Raw genomic sequence first — 18323 nt, 5'->3', positions numbered from 1 at the left:
TAATTCAAACAAAATTATTTTAAAATAAAGGTAACAGCCCTTCGATATTATTACACTGAAGACACTACTGTTGACTTGCATTAAAGTTGTAATATGTACTTTTGTTGGTGTATTGCTTGCGTAGAATGTTTCACAATAGTGCATTCAACCAGGTGACAGGATTAGGTCAAGATCTGTGGAGAGGCGGACCCACTGACACTAACAATGCCTATTTTTAATGTAATTTGATGCAATAAAAACACCTAATTGAATAAATGCATGTTAGATAAGTTTAATATTGTACGTTCCAGGGAAGCTGACCAACACAGGAAAAATTACATAGTGAACCTTTAATATACTGGCATTTTTTTAGTTTGTTTTCACACTTCACCTTAATGTGTCTACCTCACAATGAAATGTTATATGTAAATCAGTGAACTAATTATAGAAAAGTATTGTTTGATGTTGTCCCTGTGGAAAATAAGAGCTGATTACAAAGGCATAATTCTCATTAGCACTTCATGGGTTTAGTGTGGTGTTGAAGCGAGCACATGTATGATCCAGTCTAGACCACACAGCAGGACATCGCGGCGCTGGTGTGATTCAAATTGGCTGACAAAAGACAAGATGGCTGCTATTCATCATTTCAATTTGTAGGTCAAGGTATGGTAATTATTATTAGCTTGATCATACTACATACATACATTTATTTATTCAGTGTATGCCTCTTGATATGTGCTACCTCAAGGGAGTCCTATAAAGAAGTATGTACCGAGACTTGGATGTGGATTGGAGAAGTACTAAAGACTATTAAAGCCCCTGCACCTGATTTTTCCCATGTATTTGAGCAAAATTTGTCAGATGTGTTGTATAAGCAGCTTGAGATCAAAATATGTCCGCTGTCTCCACCTATAAGGCGTTTTATTGTCTGATAATCAGGAAGTGTATGTTAGCATGCTTGTTGTTGCTTTACTGTGACAGTGAAACTCCGCTCTGGTCTCAGAGTTGGATAGTGCTTATAAACTCATTACGGGAATAATTAGGATGCTTGGAGTGCTGAGGAATAATTCTGGACTACTGCAAATGGTATAAAATGAGATAGTTCTGTTTTTCATATCTTTAACAATCAGCCTGTTTTTTTGCCTTACAAATGTAGCGCTTCAGTTTTGGTAAATATTATTTTCCTTGTCACTGAATAATATTGACTTCTATGTTCCAAGACTGTGTCCAAAGTGCTACTTCTTTAAAGAGAGCTATTATGCAAAAAAACACCATGTTATAACATTGCTTCTTCATTAAGAACATTCCTGAAGAGGTATTATATGTCAACCATGCATGTCTGCGTCATCTAGCGATCTCTCCCAGGCTCTATTCAAACCCTCTGTACAATTCTGTCCAAGATTTAACCCACAAGCCTTACTCATGCATAGCAATTTTCCATGAATATACAAGAGTAGGATACAAAACATCACACTACAACTTCACAAACCTGATGTGATGTGCAGCAGTTTCATTAGCGGGATGAACGCTGATTGCACTGTGATAGTGCTCTGAAAGGGGGAGTGACTTAGCATAAGGAGCAAAGGAGCGTTTTTTTCCGATGGATATAGCATTTTCAAAACAATAAAAGGTAACATGCTGATCTAAATATATTATGCGCTAGCGATTGATACCCCATAGAAGTGGAAGACCCCCCCTCTTTAAAATAACCCCACTTAAACCTACAACCCCTCTCATATTTATAACACTTGAAGGACTAATCTATGTAAAACTCCAGTCTTTGTAGAATAGGAGGTCTTGTCCAGTCTCATGTACACAGAGCCGACTTGAGACCACGATTTCTCCTTTTAAAACGCACATCTGTACACGGCCCGCGGCAACGTCTGCTTCCATCCAAGGTCAATGTTAGGAGATATGAAATATGTTATTTTGGTGAGCTGTGCCTAGTAACCCGATCTGTAGGAATAACACAGGGGCTAGGCTGTTTAAATACAGCGGTCCAAGAGGGGAGGCAGCAGTAGATTTGGATGTTTGTAATAGTTCTCATTGTGATCTTGAGCTGAGTTGCTGCAGATTGGAGTGTGTCTGTTTGAGGCTATTTTTGTAGCTTGTTTCTACTGTAATAACATGGTACAAGTGTTTGGAGAGGCAGAGGCTGGACACAGCTGTGGACAATGAGAAAAGAGGTCTGAAGGGAAAACCATCAAGTAACGATAAAAGCTGGATTATGATATTAATGCAGTGTTTCTCCATTCAGCTCCTAATGTTTATTTTTTTTAAATGTTCTATTCGAATTAAAAGCTTCCTCGATGACCACGTTAGCGGGTGACGTAGCTCAGTTGGTAGAGTGTTTGTCCTATGATCTGAAGATTGGGAGTTCAAATCCGTGTTTGTCCTATGATCTGAAGATTGGGAGTTCAAATCCTGCTCTCGACAAAAAAAAAAAAAAAAAAAAAAAAAAAAATCATCAGTTGAACGGTCAGATCCATTGACGCACGTGTTAGCAGTGTGATTCCAGCTCCCACAAATGAATGCTGTTGTTGTGTTCATGGGCAAGACACTTAACCCCCCTTGCCCCCAGTGTCTGCATACACTGGTGTATGGATGTGTGTGTGAATGGGTGAATGGTTCCTTGATGTAAAGGGCTTTGAATGCCTTGGATGTGGAAAAGTACTATATAAAATGCGACCTTTTACCATTAGGCCCACACTTTCCACCTTATTTGTTAAATGCAAACATGTTATTTTGTGTTGGATTTATTCTAATCCAAAGCACATCATGTTGAAATGTAATTTGCTGAACATCATTCAGTTTTCTTTTTTTTTTCTTTTTTTTTTAAACAAATTCAATATTTTGGTCAGAAATTCAGCAATTTGTGTACTTTTTAAACTACTTTTAACTTTTGATTTTTATACAACCTTTCTAACATTTTAACAGTAAAATTACTAACTTGACTGTATTTTTGTTTACTCTTTACATTTTTGCATTTTAACACCAATATCTAGTACAGATTTTTGAAACTGTTTGTTGACCACAGACATTCCCCTGTAGCCTTCTTACTGCCATACCCCACTCCCCCCACCCCGCACCCTCCACCCCCTCCTCCCACTGGACTAGGCTCCTGGGCACCACTACAGTATATTTCTGTGGTTCAAGACCAGGTCTCTGGCAGAATTATGACAAGCTTGGATTTAATACACGGATTAAGAGATGGCTGTTTTATTAGTGGCCAGTGCAAAAATAACATCAAAAAGAAGGGTTCCCCATAGGCCACAATGTTTTACGCAACATCTGTAAAATTACTGGAACTAACAAAGCAGTAAATGTCCAATGTGTATTTTTAGTGTTCAGTGAAGTGTGGCGTCCTTCACTCATTTGAACATTTATATTTTCATTGAACCAGGGGATAACATGGTCAAATAGTACAACATAATACCAGAAAAACACATTTCACAGCAAAGAAAGATGTTGGTTGGCAGCGTTTAAATAAATGAATAAAAAAATAAAAACATAAATTAAATAATAAATTAAAAAAATAAACAAATAACTCTCCCGTGGTCAATATAATTCATGTCCAAACTATGAAACACATTTTTATATAATTATTTTTCATAAACACAATATGTTCTATGTAACTTTTCGCTCTGTTATTGCTTGGCAAGAATGTTCTGCCATATGTCATTAAAATAATCTTATCTCTATGGAGACATGGTGCGAGCTGGCTTAAACTACAGGTCAGATCTGGGGAGAGGTGACCCTTTTCACAGATGCACAGATGTTTTTTAAGGTACTTTTGTATTGTTGTTTTTTTGAGCACTAAAAACCTCAATGATTAAATAATGCTAATGCCACATTGCGGAACATTCTTGACAAGCAATAACATTTCTATTCATACTCGTTTTCTTTTCACGATGCTGAAATGCAGTGGAGAAGAAATGTCACACCAATTTTACAAGAAAAGCACTCTTTCCAAGTTGTACTAAGTAACTGACCATTAAAATGATAGACTTGAGTTGGTTTACAGAGTTGTTTTGATCAGATACCAAATACTGCACTTTCTTTGTCTGTCTGAAACTGATTTATAATTGCAAATGTAATACAGTTTGAAGGACAAAACATGAAGTAATGAACAAAATCATAAAAAGAGAAAAAGTTATTTATACCTGATATTGTGCCTGAAAATTACAAGTCACTCAGGTAAATATAACTCAGCAGTTAGGAAAATGAAAATATGGTTGCCTTGACTTATACTAATAATACTACTACTACTAATAATAATACTAGGCAATGGAAGTTTATCTGTATAGCACAATTCATACACATATAAGTGATTTACAGAATGAGAAAGACATTTTTAAAATGTGTTAAAGTACTACTACTACGACCACCTCTACTACACCACTACTACTACTAGTACTAGGCCTAATGCTAATAATACTAATACAGATACTAATACTACTACCACTATTACTAGTACTATTACTACTACTAGTAGTACTACTACTCAAGGCAAGTTTGTGTAGCACCATCTGTATACAAAGTATTTTTTTAATGTATTTTTTATTCTAGAAAGCACTTTGAATTATGCTGCTGCTACTACTACCACTACCATTGCTACTTTTCTTTTCTTTATCTTTATTTATACAGGATAATCCAATAATGATAATAACAACAATATTAATCATAATGACTATCACAATTACTTTTGCCCGTAGCCCTTGCCGTACCTCACCCTCCTGTCTGGCTGTCGTACCTCGCTCCTCCTCTTTGGTTGTCGTACCTCGCTCTTCCTCTTTGGTTGTCATACCTCGCTCCTCCTGTCTGGTTGTCGTACCTCGCTCCTCCTGTCTGGTTGTGTACCTCGCTCCTCCTGTCTGGCTGTCGTACCTCACCTTCCTGTCTGGTTGTCGTACCTCGCTCCTCCTGTCTGGCTGTCGTACCTCGCTCCTCCTGTCTGGCTGTCTTACCTCGCTCCTCCTGTCTGGCTGTCGTACCTCGCTCCTCCTGTCTGGCTGTCGTACCTCGCTCCTCCTGTCTGGCTGTCGTACCTCGCTCCTCCTGTTTGGTTGCAGTTTGTCCACATGTGACATCACGCTGCCTTGTAAACACTGCCACAGGAGTCTGTAGCCTGTTTACATAATGTGTGATGTGTTTGGCTCTGATTTCCTGGACACTGCACAGAGGCCTGATACAGGAATGTGCAGGTCGGGGACACGCTTCACTTTGCACAAACAGAGGCTGCCTGTGTCTCTGTGGGACGTCCTACAGGAGGACACATGACAGGGGACAGTACAGGGGGACATATGACTGGGGCAGTGCAGAGGGACATATATCAGGGGGACACATGACAGGTGTAGTACAGTGGGACATATGAGAGGGGCAGTAGAGTGGCACATGTGACAGGGGGACACATGACAGGCACAGTGCAGGAGGACATATGACAAGGACAGTACAGTGGGAGATATATCAGGCGTAGCACAGGGGGACATATGGCAAGGACAGTACAGGGGGCAGTACAGAGAGACATATGACAGGAACAGTACAGAGGGACATATGACAGGGGCAGTACAGTGGGAGATATATCAGGGATAGTACAGGAGGACATATGACAAGGACAGTATGGGTGGCCATATGACAAGGACAGTACAGGGGGACATATGACAGGTGCAGTACAGAGGAACATATGACAGGGGCAGTACAGAGGACATAGTACGGGGCAGTACAGTGGGACATATGATAGGTGCAGTACAGAGGACATATGACAGGGGCAATACGGGAGGCATATGATGGAGGCAGTACAGGAAAACATGACAGGGGCAGTACAAGGGGACATTCGACAAGAGGACAGGGGATGACAGGCACCATGATGTCAGCACAGAGGCGTGTATTTCCCATGCAGTCATGTGGAGCTGTCAGCGAGTGATGTAAACTGTAAACTGAAACTCTTTACATCACTCATGTTTAGTTTTTAATGATGCATTTTTATCTGGCCAAATATAAGTATAATATATAATCTTGTAAATAAAAAAAAGAAAATCAGAATTCCATAACATTTTTTTGATGGTGACAGTGAGTGTTGGTAACAATGCAATGGCTTAATGCTAATAATTGATGCAGGGACAGCACAGGGACAGCACAGGGACAGCACAGGGACAGCACAGGGACAGCACAGGGACAGCACAGGGACAGCACAGGGACAGCACAGGGACAGCACAGGGACAGCACAGGGACAGCACAGGGACAGCAGGGGGATGGGACAGGGGGACAGGGGGACAGGGGCCATCATGTCAAGTTTCCCATACAGTGGAGCTGTCAGTGAGTGGTAATTAAACTGAAGGAGGACCAAGTTTCATTGTTCCTCACACAATGTTTAATATGCAAATTGTATATTTTCACCCACGTATCAGGTGACATATTTATTTTTTGTATTTATTTTTATATATAATCCTGTAACTTTTTTTTTTTTGCATGTAATATTTTTGTAAAACTACGCCTAAAACACTGGCGAAATCTGTTATTTAAAAGCATCAGCCAAGGCCTATTTTCAGTCAAATTTACTTTTTTACTTTTCATGCAGTGCAATATATTTTGAAACAACACCTTCATCCAAAAATCTGTTCTGGAAATCTTTCATTTACTCAGCTCACAATCGTGTCCAAAAATAGCATGTAAAAATCTCAGTATACTCTCTCTTTTTCTCTTCTAAAAAACAGACTTGTGGTATATTTGGAGGATCCGGAGGTGTTCAAAGTGCGACTCTAAGAATGTGTGGTCGCCTGGTTATTTTGCACAGGCTCCGGGTGTGAAGTGAAATGGACTCCCTCACTCGCCTTTTCCAGCTCCTGCAGTCTGCTGGCCCCACGCTGCTCAGATCTGCTCTTTCTCCGGCTCTCGCTGCGCTGTGTGAAAAGACGAACATAAACCAACACAAACCCAGCAGGAAAATCAACAACAATGAACACGCATGAAAATAGTTGCTCACTTGTGGTTGTTAAGAGCAGATTGTTCAAACCAGCATTGGCTTAAACTGTGAACTGACAAAGACGGCGATTTATTGCGTCCTCACAACCAGGGACACTGTGGCTGAGTGGTTAGAGCGCTTGTCCATTAACCCAAATTTCTGAAGTTGGATTCCTGCTCGGATCAAAGTTCTGTTGTTGTGTTCTTCGGCGAGACACTTTACCCACCTTGCTTAGTATGTGCATGAGTTATGGAACAGATTGGCTTGGTCTTTTTTATACTCCAGGGCAGCTGTGGCTACAATAGCAGTTTGTTGTTTGCCAGTATCAGTTTAAAGGTCCTTTATTATGCAAAATTGATTCTTGAGCATTACGTGATGTTATAATGCTGTTACCTCATCACAAACATATCTGAGGTTGTGTTTTGTTTCATTCACACATGTTTATTAGTCTGTCTACATCTCCAAAGCTCAAAATCCTCTGTTGCACCTTTTAATGTCATGTAGTGGTAGTTTTCAAGTTAACAGCGACCTTTTACCTTTTGTTCAGTAAAGACTGGCAATTCCAAAGCTGACATTATCCAAATGATTCTAGTAAAGGTGTATGGATTTTAAAAACACAGTGGAGCACTTCCTGTATTACCACATGACATCATAAGGTGGACCAGTGTGTTTTCTGTTTGAAAGAAGAACTCAGCCTAAATGTGCAGGGTTTGTGTTTTAAACATGTGTGAATGAAACAGAACACAACTCCAGGTGTGTTTGTGATCAACATTATAATATAGATTTAAAAAATAGCGTAATATGGGCCCTTTAAGAACCTGGTTTAAAGCTGTTATACATAGAATCAATGTGGGACCAGACGACCGTAATTTCCAGACTATAAGTCGCACTTTTTTCATAGTTTGGCTGGGGGTGCGACTTATACTCAGATGCGACTTATATGTGGCCACTCTAGGCTTGTGTACCAGTATCTACTACTCCTGTACCACTGAAAATTAAAAATTTCAACATTACGGTAATTTAAAAGATATTTGAGAAAGACGAAACAAAAATACCCCCTAAAAGAAAATCGTATTCTATGTTATAGTGCTGTTCTCTCATCAAAAGCCTGAAGGTTTTAGATGCCACCCATGCATGTTTGAGTAATCTTGTGATCTCTCCCAGGCCATATTTGAACCCTCCTTATGGTTAGCTCTAAGATTCTGTCCAAAACTCTGACCTATACATCACCCAGGCTCTAAACTATTTCCCATAAACATACAATAACATGATACAACACAATACACTACAACTTCACAAACCTGATGCGATGTGTAGTAGTTTCATTAGCGGGATAGAGGCTGATTGTGTTGTGATAGTGCTCTGAAGGGGGGAGCAAGGAGTTGGACTCAGAACACCTTAAAGTGAAACGTGTTAATACATTGCCTTGTTAAATGTAAATTTGCTAAAAAACAATCTAAATATATTACGTGTTAAGAATTAATACCCCATAGAAGCTGAATACCGTCTCTTTAAATTTAGTTCAAAGTTATATCGAGCTAGATCCAGATTTCTGTGTGAACAAAAAGTACATCCCCCCAGTTGCTGCCTCTGTCTCTCCTTGTTTAGTATTAGAAATAGTTGACATTTGATACGGTCCAGTTTGCTTTTCGAAGCAGCCCAAATGTAAATAGAATATTGGCTGTTGACATGAATAGTGATCCTGGCCCAGAGCGGAGAGGGGACTTCCTGTCTGCTGCTCGGCTCTTCCTGTAGAGACGTAGGTTATGAAGAGAGATGAATGAGTCCTTTCCTCAGACATGTGGGGTGATGGGAAGTGATGTTGTTTTGAAAGTAGTAAAGATGTTTGTGTACTGAGTCAGACAAGATAGATGCATTTTCTCTCATCTTCTGAATTAGTAAGGAATAGTCGAGATCTGGCAACAATACTGGCCAGTTTTTTTTTAAAAGAAAGCTATTGATTGGTTAGCTTTTAAATAAATGAATAAAAATAAATAAATAAATAAAAATAAATGTATGAACAAATCAATATATAAATAAAATAAAAATAAATAAATAAATAAAATAGTTAATTAAATGAATAACTTGTGGTCAGTATAATTCATAAACAAAATTGATGAAACGCACCAAATTTTTTATATCCTTTTTCTTAAGTATTCCAAAATGTCTCATACACACCAATTTGAAAAAAAAATAAATAAATGAAATGTACTTTGCACGCCACCTGCTTGTCCCCATGATAATGTTAGTGCTTTGGCAAGAATGTCTCCCCATATGGCATTAAACTAATCTTATCTCCATGGAGACGAGTGGTGCCACCTGGACAAGTTAGACATCAGATTGTTTTTATGAGAGGAAAGCACAGATGTTTTTTTTTTTTTCAATATATTTGTGAATTGTAGTATTTTTGAGCGCTAAAACACCCAATGATTAAACAATGCTAACGCCACATTTCGGAACATTCTTGACAAGCAATGACATCTCCATGGAGACAAACAGGTGGCTATACTCGTTTAGTCATCTCAAATTTACCCACTGTTGGCTTTCAGGACTCATTAAGTGTACTATTTCCTATTACACATCGCGGTAACAGAATTTACTTCAAAAATATTGATTTGATAAGGACACACTGAGCTCCTGTTTAAACATATAGTCCGCCTCACGTTAACTGTAGCCCTGACTTTGACTCTAACTTACCTTGGGCCTGTGGAGAGTAAATGTGGAGCTCATGACACGCTCAGCTCCCAGCCACATGATTGAAAAGAAATTGGCCATAAGTCGCGGCGTCCATCTTTATATACTGTCCAAGGTTGAGCCCACTCCCCCTCCTCCCCTTCCTCTTCCCGTCCAGCACTTTGCCTCTTCAGCACTATGCATTATGGGATATGCATTTTTTAATCTGCAGGTTAATAATCGTGAGTAGCAGCGGCAGTTATAAGTGGCACATTATAATTTTCGATGTGGTTATGAAAGTAGCATCATGAGCCATGCCGTAAGACCTAACCTTGTAAAAAAATAAATAAATAAAAGAAAATCTCGAAATAGTGCATATGCCAGGTTTGCATGGTTTTCTAATTTTAATATCCGTGAAGTTGCAGTGAAGAAAAGTTGAAAAAATGCATCACAGGAAGTAGTGTTGAGTTCATGGCATTTATATATCTATGTCATATGTCATCAATATGCAGATTTCCAACCAAATTGCATGGACGATTTATGCACAAAGAGCACATTTCTTTGACAGTTTAAACATTATCTAACATCACGATTACTATGGTTGCATTTGTGGAATTACGTCTACGTTTGTCACATCTGCTGCCCATGTCTAACCATGAAGTACAGTTGCATATTTTACAAACCAAGCTTGCCAAAAAAGGAATAATTTGATAAGATTTTTAGTCACATTAAATGGTAAAATTGGTGTTTTATCATAGGCACTTGGCAAGTTAAAATCACTTGACTTCGTAATTATCCTGAGTTGTATTAGTTAAGATTTAGTAAGTTATTTGAATTCAATCCTCTTTTGTCTGGTTACCAAAATGAACCAGTGGTGATGCGTACTTTTATGTCAGATGATCCGTCATGTCAGAACCGCTCATATTATTGTATCTTTGGTGTTTTATCCAGAGACTGAACAGCAGTTTTCAACATTTTTATGCAACATTCCGGTCAGATAGAGAATGTTTTCTAATGGCGCCAATATCCCATCTTAACAAAAACAACAACTGAGACCTAAACAATGCAGGATACTCAAACGTGTGTGAATGAAACAAAACACAGCTCTACATAGAAATACACAGAGCCTTGAAAGACAATACATGGGTAATTCAAATTCCTTCAATGCCAAGTGTTAATCAAATTAGTTTTTATTCTTCACAGATCAATGCCTTAACTAAGTACATGTAATGCATATTAGCCCAGCTGTTTGTGATTAATGAGTTTATATGGGTTAATTGCAATCAAGTAAAAACACCATTACTTTAAACTGATACCAATGGATTCTCATTCAAATCCCTGCTCGGGTCAATGGCCCATTAGCTTCACATCGTTACCACATTTGTCACTGTTCAGACAAACTATGCAAATAATTCAATTTATTTTTTTTTTTTTTTTTTTTTTTTTTTTCTGGTTGAACAATATTATAGATACAGAAAATGCATTTTTACTGAATTGCTCTTACTATTATATGTCTGGTATTATCACAGCTCATTCCAGAAATATTGAGAAAAGATTGAAATCTAAACTAATACATTGTTTTAAATTTGTTTGCACATTTGTTTTTTATAGGCCTAGCTTAACACTTTTGAAAATATTTTTGTTATTTGGAATTTGAAGTCTACAGATGTTTTTCTTGCACTTTACCCATCCAAGTAGACAGATTTATTTTTTAATGAGATACTGTGGACCTTCAACTGAAAAAAGTAGTGCAAATTCCAATTTTGATTAGATTTGGTTGACCATCCCTCACTATAAACCTCCTCCCATGTTGCCTTTTCATACTTTTGGGGGTTGAATCACTGGCCTTGTCCTGTAGTATTTGGCTGGTTCCTCTGAGCTGCTCCTGTCTGCTGTGGAGGACAAAAACATGGAGGTGATTAGCTTGCAGGGAACGAGGAGCCCGATCCCCAGTCTGAAATGTCGACAGCCGAGGAGCCGCCTCTAAAAAACCCTTTACAATGTCTAACAAGTCACTGAGGGAGCGCTCGAGCTACAGAACAAATATATAGCCCTGCCGCTCCCTGGAATATAGGGAGAGGGGAGCTGAATTTGTGGCCTTAATCATGTGATTTGACTGAAGGAAAGTTCTGCACATTTTTGAACATAACAGGTTCTTAAAGACCTAGTACCTGATTTTTCCCCATGTATTTGAGCAAAATGTGTCTATGCCTCAGTACAGATATAGTGTTTAACCAGCTCTTGAAGTCGAAATATGTCCGCTGTGTGCTGTCTGCATCTAATTATAAGGTGTTTTATTGTGTGATAATCAGGAAGTGCACCTTAGCATGCTAGTTGTTGTTAGCTTTACCGCTCTGGTCTCTCTGAGCTGTGAAAAGCACTTAAAAACTCATCGTGGTGAATAATTAGGATGCTCGGAATACAATGCAAACCCTTTAACCTTAAGTACTGTTTTAAGATGGTAAAAGTTAGGTACAGGGCCTTTAAATGCATTATTGACATCACTATACAGCTGTCCCTCACTATAACGTGGTTCACCTTTTGCTGTCTTGCTGTTTCGTGGATTTTTTGTGCTTAATTTTGCATTTTGCACGCATTTACAGTGTATGAATGCACATTGTGTTCTGTGTCCTGATTGGCTAAGGGACTGTAGACCATTGTCCATCAGTCTCCTCCATGCCCTGTCTCCTGTACAGCACAGAATGTGTTCAGCCAAATTTACATAAATGTTGGATCGCAGTGTGACTCTGAAGTGCTGTATGTTTGCAAGTTTTCTCCTCGACAAAACCCACAATGTCGATGAAACGTTCTGCACGACAAAGTTTGAACTTTGAGATTGTTTAAACAAGAGAGAAATGTGAGAAAATGTTAATGCTGTCTGAGAAAAGTGTATAAAGTGTGTGGTGAGGGGTTTTACAGCTGATTAATTTGTGGATTTTGCCTATTGCAGGTTATTTTTAGAATGTGTTTGTTTCCATGCAATGTTCCACAGTATGGCATTAACTTATCTATCTAGCATTTTTTCCCATTATAGCTGTTTTTGTGTTCAAAATGACCTTAAAAACATTCATTTTTACTGTGAACGGGGTCGCCTCGCCACAGATCTGACCTCTAACTTGGTCTTGCACCGTCACATCCTTGCCTCCGTGGATCATTTTAATGCCATATTGAGGAACATTCCAGGCAAGGCACTAACATCTTCATGGAGACAAGCAGGAAAGTTACACAGTGTACCTTTATATATTAATGTCTTGATAACAGGTTTTATGTTCCATACGTGAGTTTAACAGAAAATGAGAAGTTTATGCTAATTTCACTAAACCAGCATGTAACACAGTGGCTTGACAAAACAGTTTCATTTATTTTAATTGTGTTTTTCCAAGTACGGAAGGCTTGGAACTCCCTGCTCACAAGCATTAGAAGATAGCACAAATGTTTTTTTTTAATACTCTTTTGAAATATAGCGAGTTGTTTTTATTAGTTTCCAGTGCTGCGATCTGATTTATAGTTTTGTATTAAATGTGCTGTTTTTATGAAGCTGTTGTAAAGGGGATCCAAATAAACAAACCCACATAGGACGTATAATGGTCAGCCATGAATGTATGTAGCAGGTGCAGTAATCAGTCCCTCTGCACCTTGTTTAGACTCACCGAAATATGTCTGGAAAAGTCAAATGTGCTGTAGTTCTTTGTTGGTTTTCATTGACAGCGTTTTATAAATTCGGCACATGTTTGCATTCACACAGGTTTAGAGTAAGATATTCCAGGAGTTGTTTCCTCATTACAAACATCCTGGAGTTGTGTTTTGTTTCATTCACACATGTTGAACACACAAACCCTGCATATTTAAGCTGAGTTCTTCTCTCAAACTAAAAACACACTGTTCCACCTTGTGATGTCATCATGTGGTAATACAGGAAGTGCTCCACTGTGTTTTTAAACTCCATACACCTTCTCTAGAATAATATTTATTATTTCAGGTCTGGAATTGTCGATGACCTGCTGAACTAAAGGTAAAAGGTAGATGTTAACTTGAAAACTACCACTTCATGACATCACAAGGGGGAATAGATCATTTTTGGGCTTTGGAGATGTAGGCAGACTAATAATAAAGTGTTACTCAAACATGTGAGAATGAAACAAAACAAAACTTTCTAACATACCTTAAAGCACGCAATGTAGGACCTTTAATGTGGGAAAAAATGGTAAAATATATTGAATTATTAATCCTTAGAAACTGAAATATGTACTATATAATTTTTCGGTGGACAGTTCGCCTCTAGCTTGTCTCGATGGAGATGCTATGATGCCTGAAATGTTCCACAGTATGACATTAAATATACCTTTTTCATTCAATTACATATGTTTATGGCTTAAACATACTTATCCTTTCTTGTGAGTGGGGTCACATCTCCATAACTTGTAACTTTGCCTAGTGGTGAAACCTACTTGCAATAAAGATGGATACATTTAATGCCATACTGTGCAACATTCTAGGAAAAGCAATGACATATCTGAGACAAGCAATCAAATCACTTTATCTTTCAATTTTGTAATACTGATAATAGTTCTTTCGATTTATACATCACTTTTTTGGACACTCATAGACTTTTTACAGTGCAATATCATAGTGGTAAGTTTCTGTTGTAGCTGGAGGTGTTCTGGGACAGACATAGATTTGCACCATGAGCCCCTCCAACCACCACCAACACTCACACACACCACTTTCATATTAGGCAATGTGGGTGAAGTTCCTTGCCTAAGAACACAACAACGCAACTGGCACCCCACTGTTGCACTTGATATTCCCAGTGTTCTCCCATCCAAGTACTAACCAGATCAGCCATTGACAAACCAGTATGGCTACCAATGAATCAAAAAACTATAATTCAAATGAAAAATCTAAATGTGGTGATGGAGTAGTAGGCTTAACTTTAATTTATGAACCTAAAAGTCTCTGGTTCAGTTCCTGCTCATCTGCTGTCATTGTGTCTCGGATATTGTCCTTTAAGATACTTCACTCTCTCTGCTTCCTCAAGTCTAGCATAACAATCAACTCACCAAATCACTATGCAACAGTTTGTCTTAATGAATAATGAATAAATGAATCTCAAATAATCCCCGATAAATCCACTCCCTGCATGTCTGTATGGGAGTGCGTTTTGGCTGCTCTCTTTGGGTCTTAGAGTCCCGTGGCTCAGAGCTGAACGTGACAAGAGCCTGCCTGTGTCACTGTGTGCCAATGGTTACCCACTCAGCACGACTCCTGGAGCCGCTCACTGACTTTCACTGCCAAATAATCCATGCTCCTCCATTTCAACCTGCAGAGAATTAACAAAACCACAGGCAAAACGAAGTGCAGAGAATATGAAAATGAATGAGTACGCTTTGATTAGGGCTGTGTACACCAAGGTTCATGGACAGGAGTACCTAGCTGGAAGATTAGTCTGTTATGCTTGTTTAGGGTGAATGAGGGAAGCCTGAGTATACAGAGAAACCTTTAGATGCAAAACTGACTTTTCAGAGTTTTTAACCATGTTATAATTGTTTCCCTTCACCATTTACTCACCAAAAGTTGTATTTGTAGTGATTTGTGCGTGACCCATCTTCAGTCACTTATTTTCTAGATGTCATATTGCCAATCAACCTCTGGTTTCACCGCCTCCGGCATACGCCCACTGCTCTGTACTTTATTCTCCAATTTTATTTTCTTAATCAGTGATACACATAGGATTCGGCAGCATCCCGCAATCATTTTGGTACAAATGAAAAAAATCCACTTGCTGGTGTGATCTGCAGCTGTCCATATGAGCTCCACGGCTCTACAGTGTGATGGAGTGATGTGGTGAAAGTCAGCTGACTTGTTTCTTTTATTAAGTCATTCTAGATGAATATTGCAATTGAAAATGTGCTAATTATTACATAATGATCCACGAATGTCTTCTTTAAGAAAACCTTTATTTGTTGCATTAAAAGAACAGCAGAGGTAGAATAAAAAGGATTTAATGAAAGGCCATTAACACAAATACACAAGCTTTAAAAGTGTCGTGCACTAACTTTTTTTTGATGGAGGATATCTGGCAATCTGTCTCTGAAAACGGGATTGCCTTGTTAGGAATAACAGTATGTCATTAATCTCATCTGTCTCCAAGGAGACAAGCAAGTAACACCACCAAGCCAAGTTGCAGGTCAGATCTGTTCAAATGCATGTTTTTCATGGTATTACAATAGGCCGATATACAAATAATACAAACAAATCATGTTGAATAAAGTAAAGTATCCCTCAGGCACATAGAGGACATAAAAACTCCACAAAGACATGCCCCATGACTTGGGAATTAAACCTTAGACCTATTTTAACAATGCACTTTACCAATTGACCAGCCTGTCCAGCAAAGACATTTTCCTATAATCAATACACAGGAATCAGTTAACATTTCTGTCTCAGTCCCCATGTTCTGATGGGAGTGAATGACAGGCAGATTAACCAGTCCTGACTGCCTCTGTGCCAAACCTGCTGAGGAGGCTGATGGTGTAGATGAGGTGGAGGCAGGTGCCGATACAAAAGTGAATCTGTAAGATGACGTACAGGAGAGAGAGTGCGTTTATATGAATATCTTGAAAAAATCATTGAGTGGCAAAATTAGCCCACTGTAACTGAGAAAAAGGACAGGTGGCAGGAGGTATGAACATGGCTTTATTAAGATCTGTGCAACCAGTATTTCATCCAAAACCCAAACAGCATAATTTGTACCCAGAAAGAGGCCACGTACATATCAATCTGCCAGTGCATTATCCCTGTGGCGCCCTCTATTGATCTGTTTGCGGTGCTATTGTGAGCGATGCATGGTTGAAAAGCGCTGACTGAGCAATTCGTTCAGCATTTCTAATATGAAGCCGATATTTTGACACAGACTGGGAGGAGGGGGACCGGCCCGGATCATTACTACAAACAACGACTATTCCACACAAAGAAACACAGTACGGCAGTGAACATATTTTTTGCATTTATTCAGTTACACATGGTTCATTGCTCAAAAATACCTTGAAAAACATACATTCTTACCACGTCCATAATCTATAACTTTGCCTATGGTGTCATCTACATTTGTACATATGAGACAGATACGTTTAATGCTATACTGTGGAACATTCTTGGCAAAGCAATAACTCATGGAGACAAGCAATCACATCACTTTGTCATTCTATTTTAAGTATGTAAGTAAGTAAAGTATAGGCATGGGATGACATTGAAATTTAGTGTCGCAATTATCATGGCTAAAATACTGGCAATTATATCACGATAATTATTGTTGCTGTTAAAAATGTTATGGATATGAATAACTATAATTTTAATTGTTCTTAAAAGGTTCCATATTTAAACAACTGTTAGACTGTTGTACTTTTTTTTATAAGTGAAAACAACAGTGATCTAGAAGAGATTGTCATAGAGAAGTAGTTTTTTTCTGCACATTTTGGTGATATAATGGTGATTGTCTGTGTTGGCAACTATCACGATTATATACTGTCCCCCAAATGATTACTGTCTACCCTTTTTATCACGATAAATGAAATGATTGTTTATTGTCCCATCCTTGGTAAAGTAGCATATGACAGGTTAGACTACTCATTTAACTAAAACACAGTTGACATAAGTACGATTTTACAAAAAAAACCTTGCAAATTATTTATTTTGGTGAAGTTTACTGGACATGAGCAACAGACACAACATGCGTAGAGATGATTTCAAAACATTCAGCTTGCAACCATGATGTTAACAAGGGCCAAGAACAAGAAACTAAATTTCAACATTTTTTATTTATTTTGTTAAATTAAGGTTTAAACTGCCAGAAAAAATGCCTTTCTTAAGCAGAAATTTGGATGGAAAAGTGTTAATGGCACCAGCAGAGGTATTCTGTTTTAGAACTCAGCGCTACTTCAAGTATTTCGTACTTTTCTTTTGAACTTTTTTTTTTCTACAAACCGCTACTTGACTGATGTAAAACTATGACAAATATGTATTACAGATACTATCCCACCAAACCAACTCACAACTGGAAACATTAATACTTGTCATTTGCACGTGAATTCAAATTAAGTTAAATATCATAAGTACAATTGTGGAAACGTCATTTTAGTCTTCATTTGTGACTCAGAAGGTTGCTAGTTCAATTCCTACTCATTACTCTTTCCGGGTCCTCACTACAAATAGCATAGAAAACACTAGCGAGGAATTCACAACTCCAATCTCATCACGCTCGAATCCTTATCTCATCCAAACACGTTGACAGTCAAAGTAGAAACAATTTATCAGGCATTTCAGTCATTTCCGGCACTGCTATTTTTGTCATGTTTGTAAAAATTGCTTCACGATTCTGTGTTTCTAATCATGTTTTTGTCATGTCTTTGCCTCAAACAGGAACTTGAGCAATAACAAGATCACGCTGTTGAGGAATGGCTCCTTCCTGGGTCTGGGGGCCCTGGAGAGGCTGTGAGTATTTTTCACTTTTTTTTATTTTTTTTTGACACCAGACTTACAGGGGCGTGAAACTTTTCCTCATTCATTTGTATTTAGAAATAGTCTGGCATGGCTGTTCCCACTTGTGCTTCATAATACAAATAAGGAAGTTGTAGCTTATTGCGGGGTTTCAAATGACATCACAACACTCTATTGGCCAATATCTAACACAGACAGAGAGGCAGCTAACATA

The 18323-nt window shown here is 38.4% G+C and overlaps 1 protein-coding gene across 1 annotated transcript in view; it reads left to right on the top strand.

Annotated features, from left to right (window-relative positions):
* LOC117382974 (adhesion G protein-coupled receptor A3) overlaps nt 1–18323 on the top strand; it is a 368539-nt gene that overhangs the window by 18562 nt on the left and 331654 nt on the right. The window contains exon 2 of the mRNA XM_055227043.1: nt 18032–18103. Coding sequence (XP_055083018.1) covers nt 18032–18103 — 72 coding nt within the window. The remainder of the gene's footprint in view (nt 1–18031; nt 18104–18323) is intronic.

This window comes from Periophthalmus magnuspinnatus, chromosome 15 (genome assembly GCF_009829125.3).
Source record: "Periophthalmus magnuspinnatus isolate fPerMag1 chromosome 15, fPerMag1.2.pri, whole genome shotgun sequence".
Lineage (NCBI taxonomy): Eukaryota > Metazoa > Chordata > Actinopteri > Gobiiformes > Gobiidae > Periophthalmus > Periophthalmus magnuspinnatus.
The sequence above is the reverse complement of the archived record's forward strand: the minus strand, read 5'-3'. Positions and strand labels throughout refer to the sequence as shown.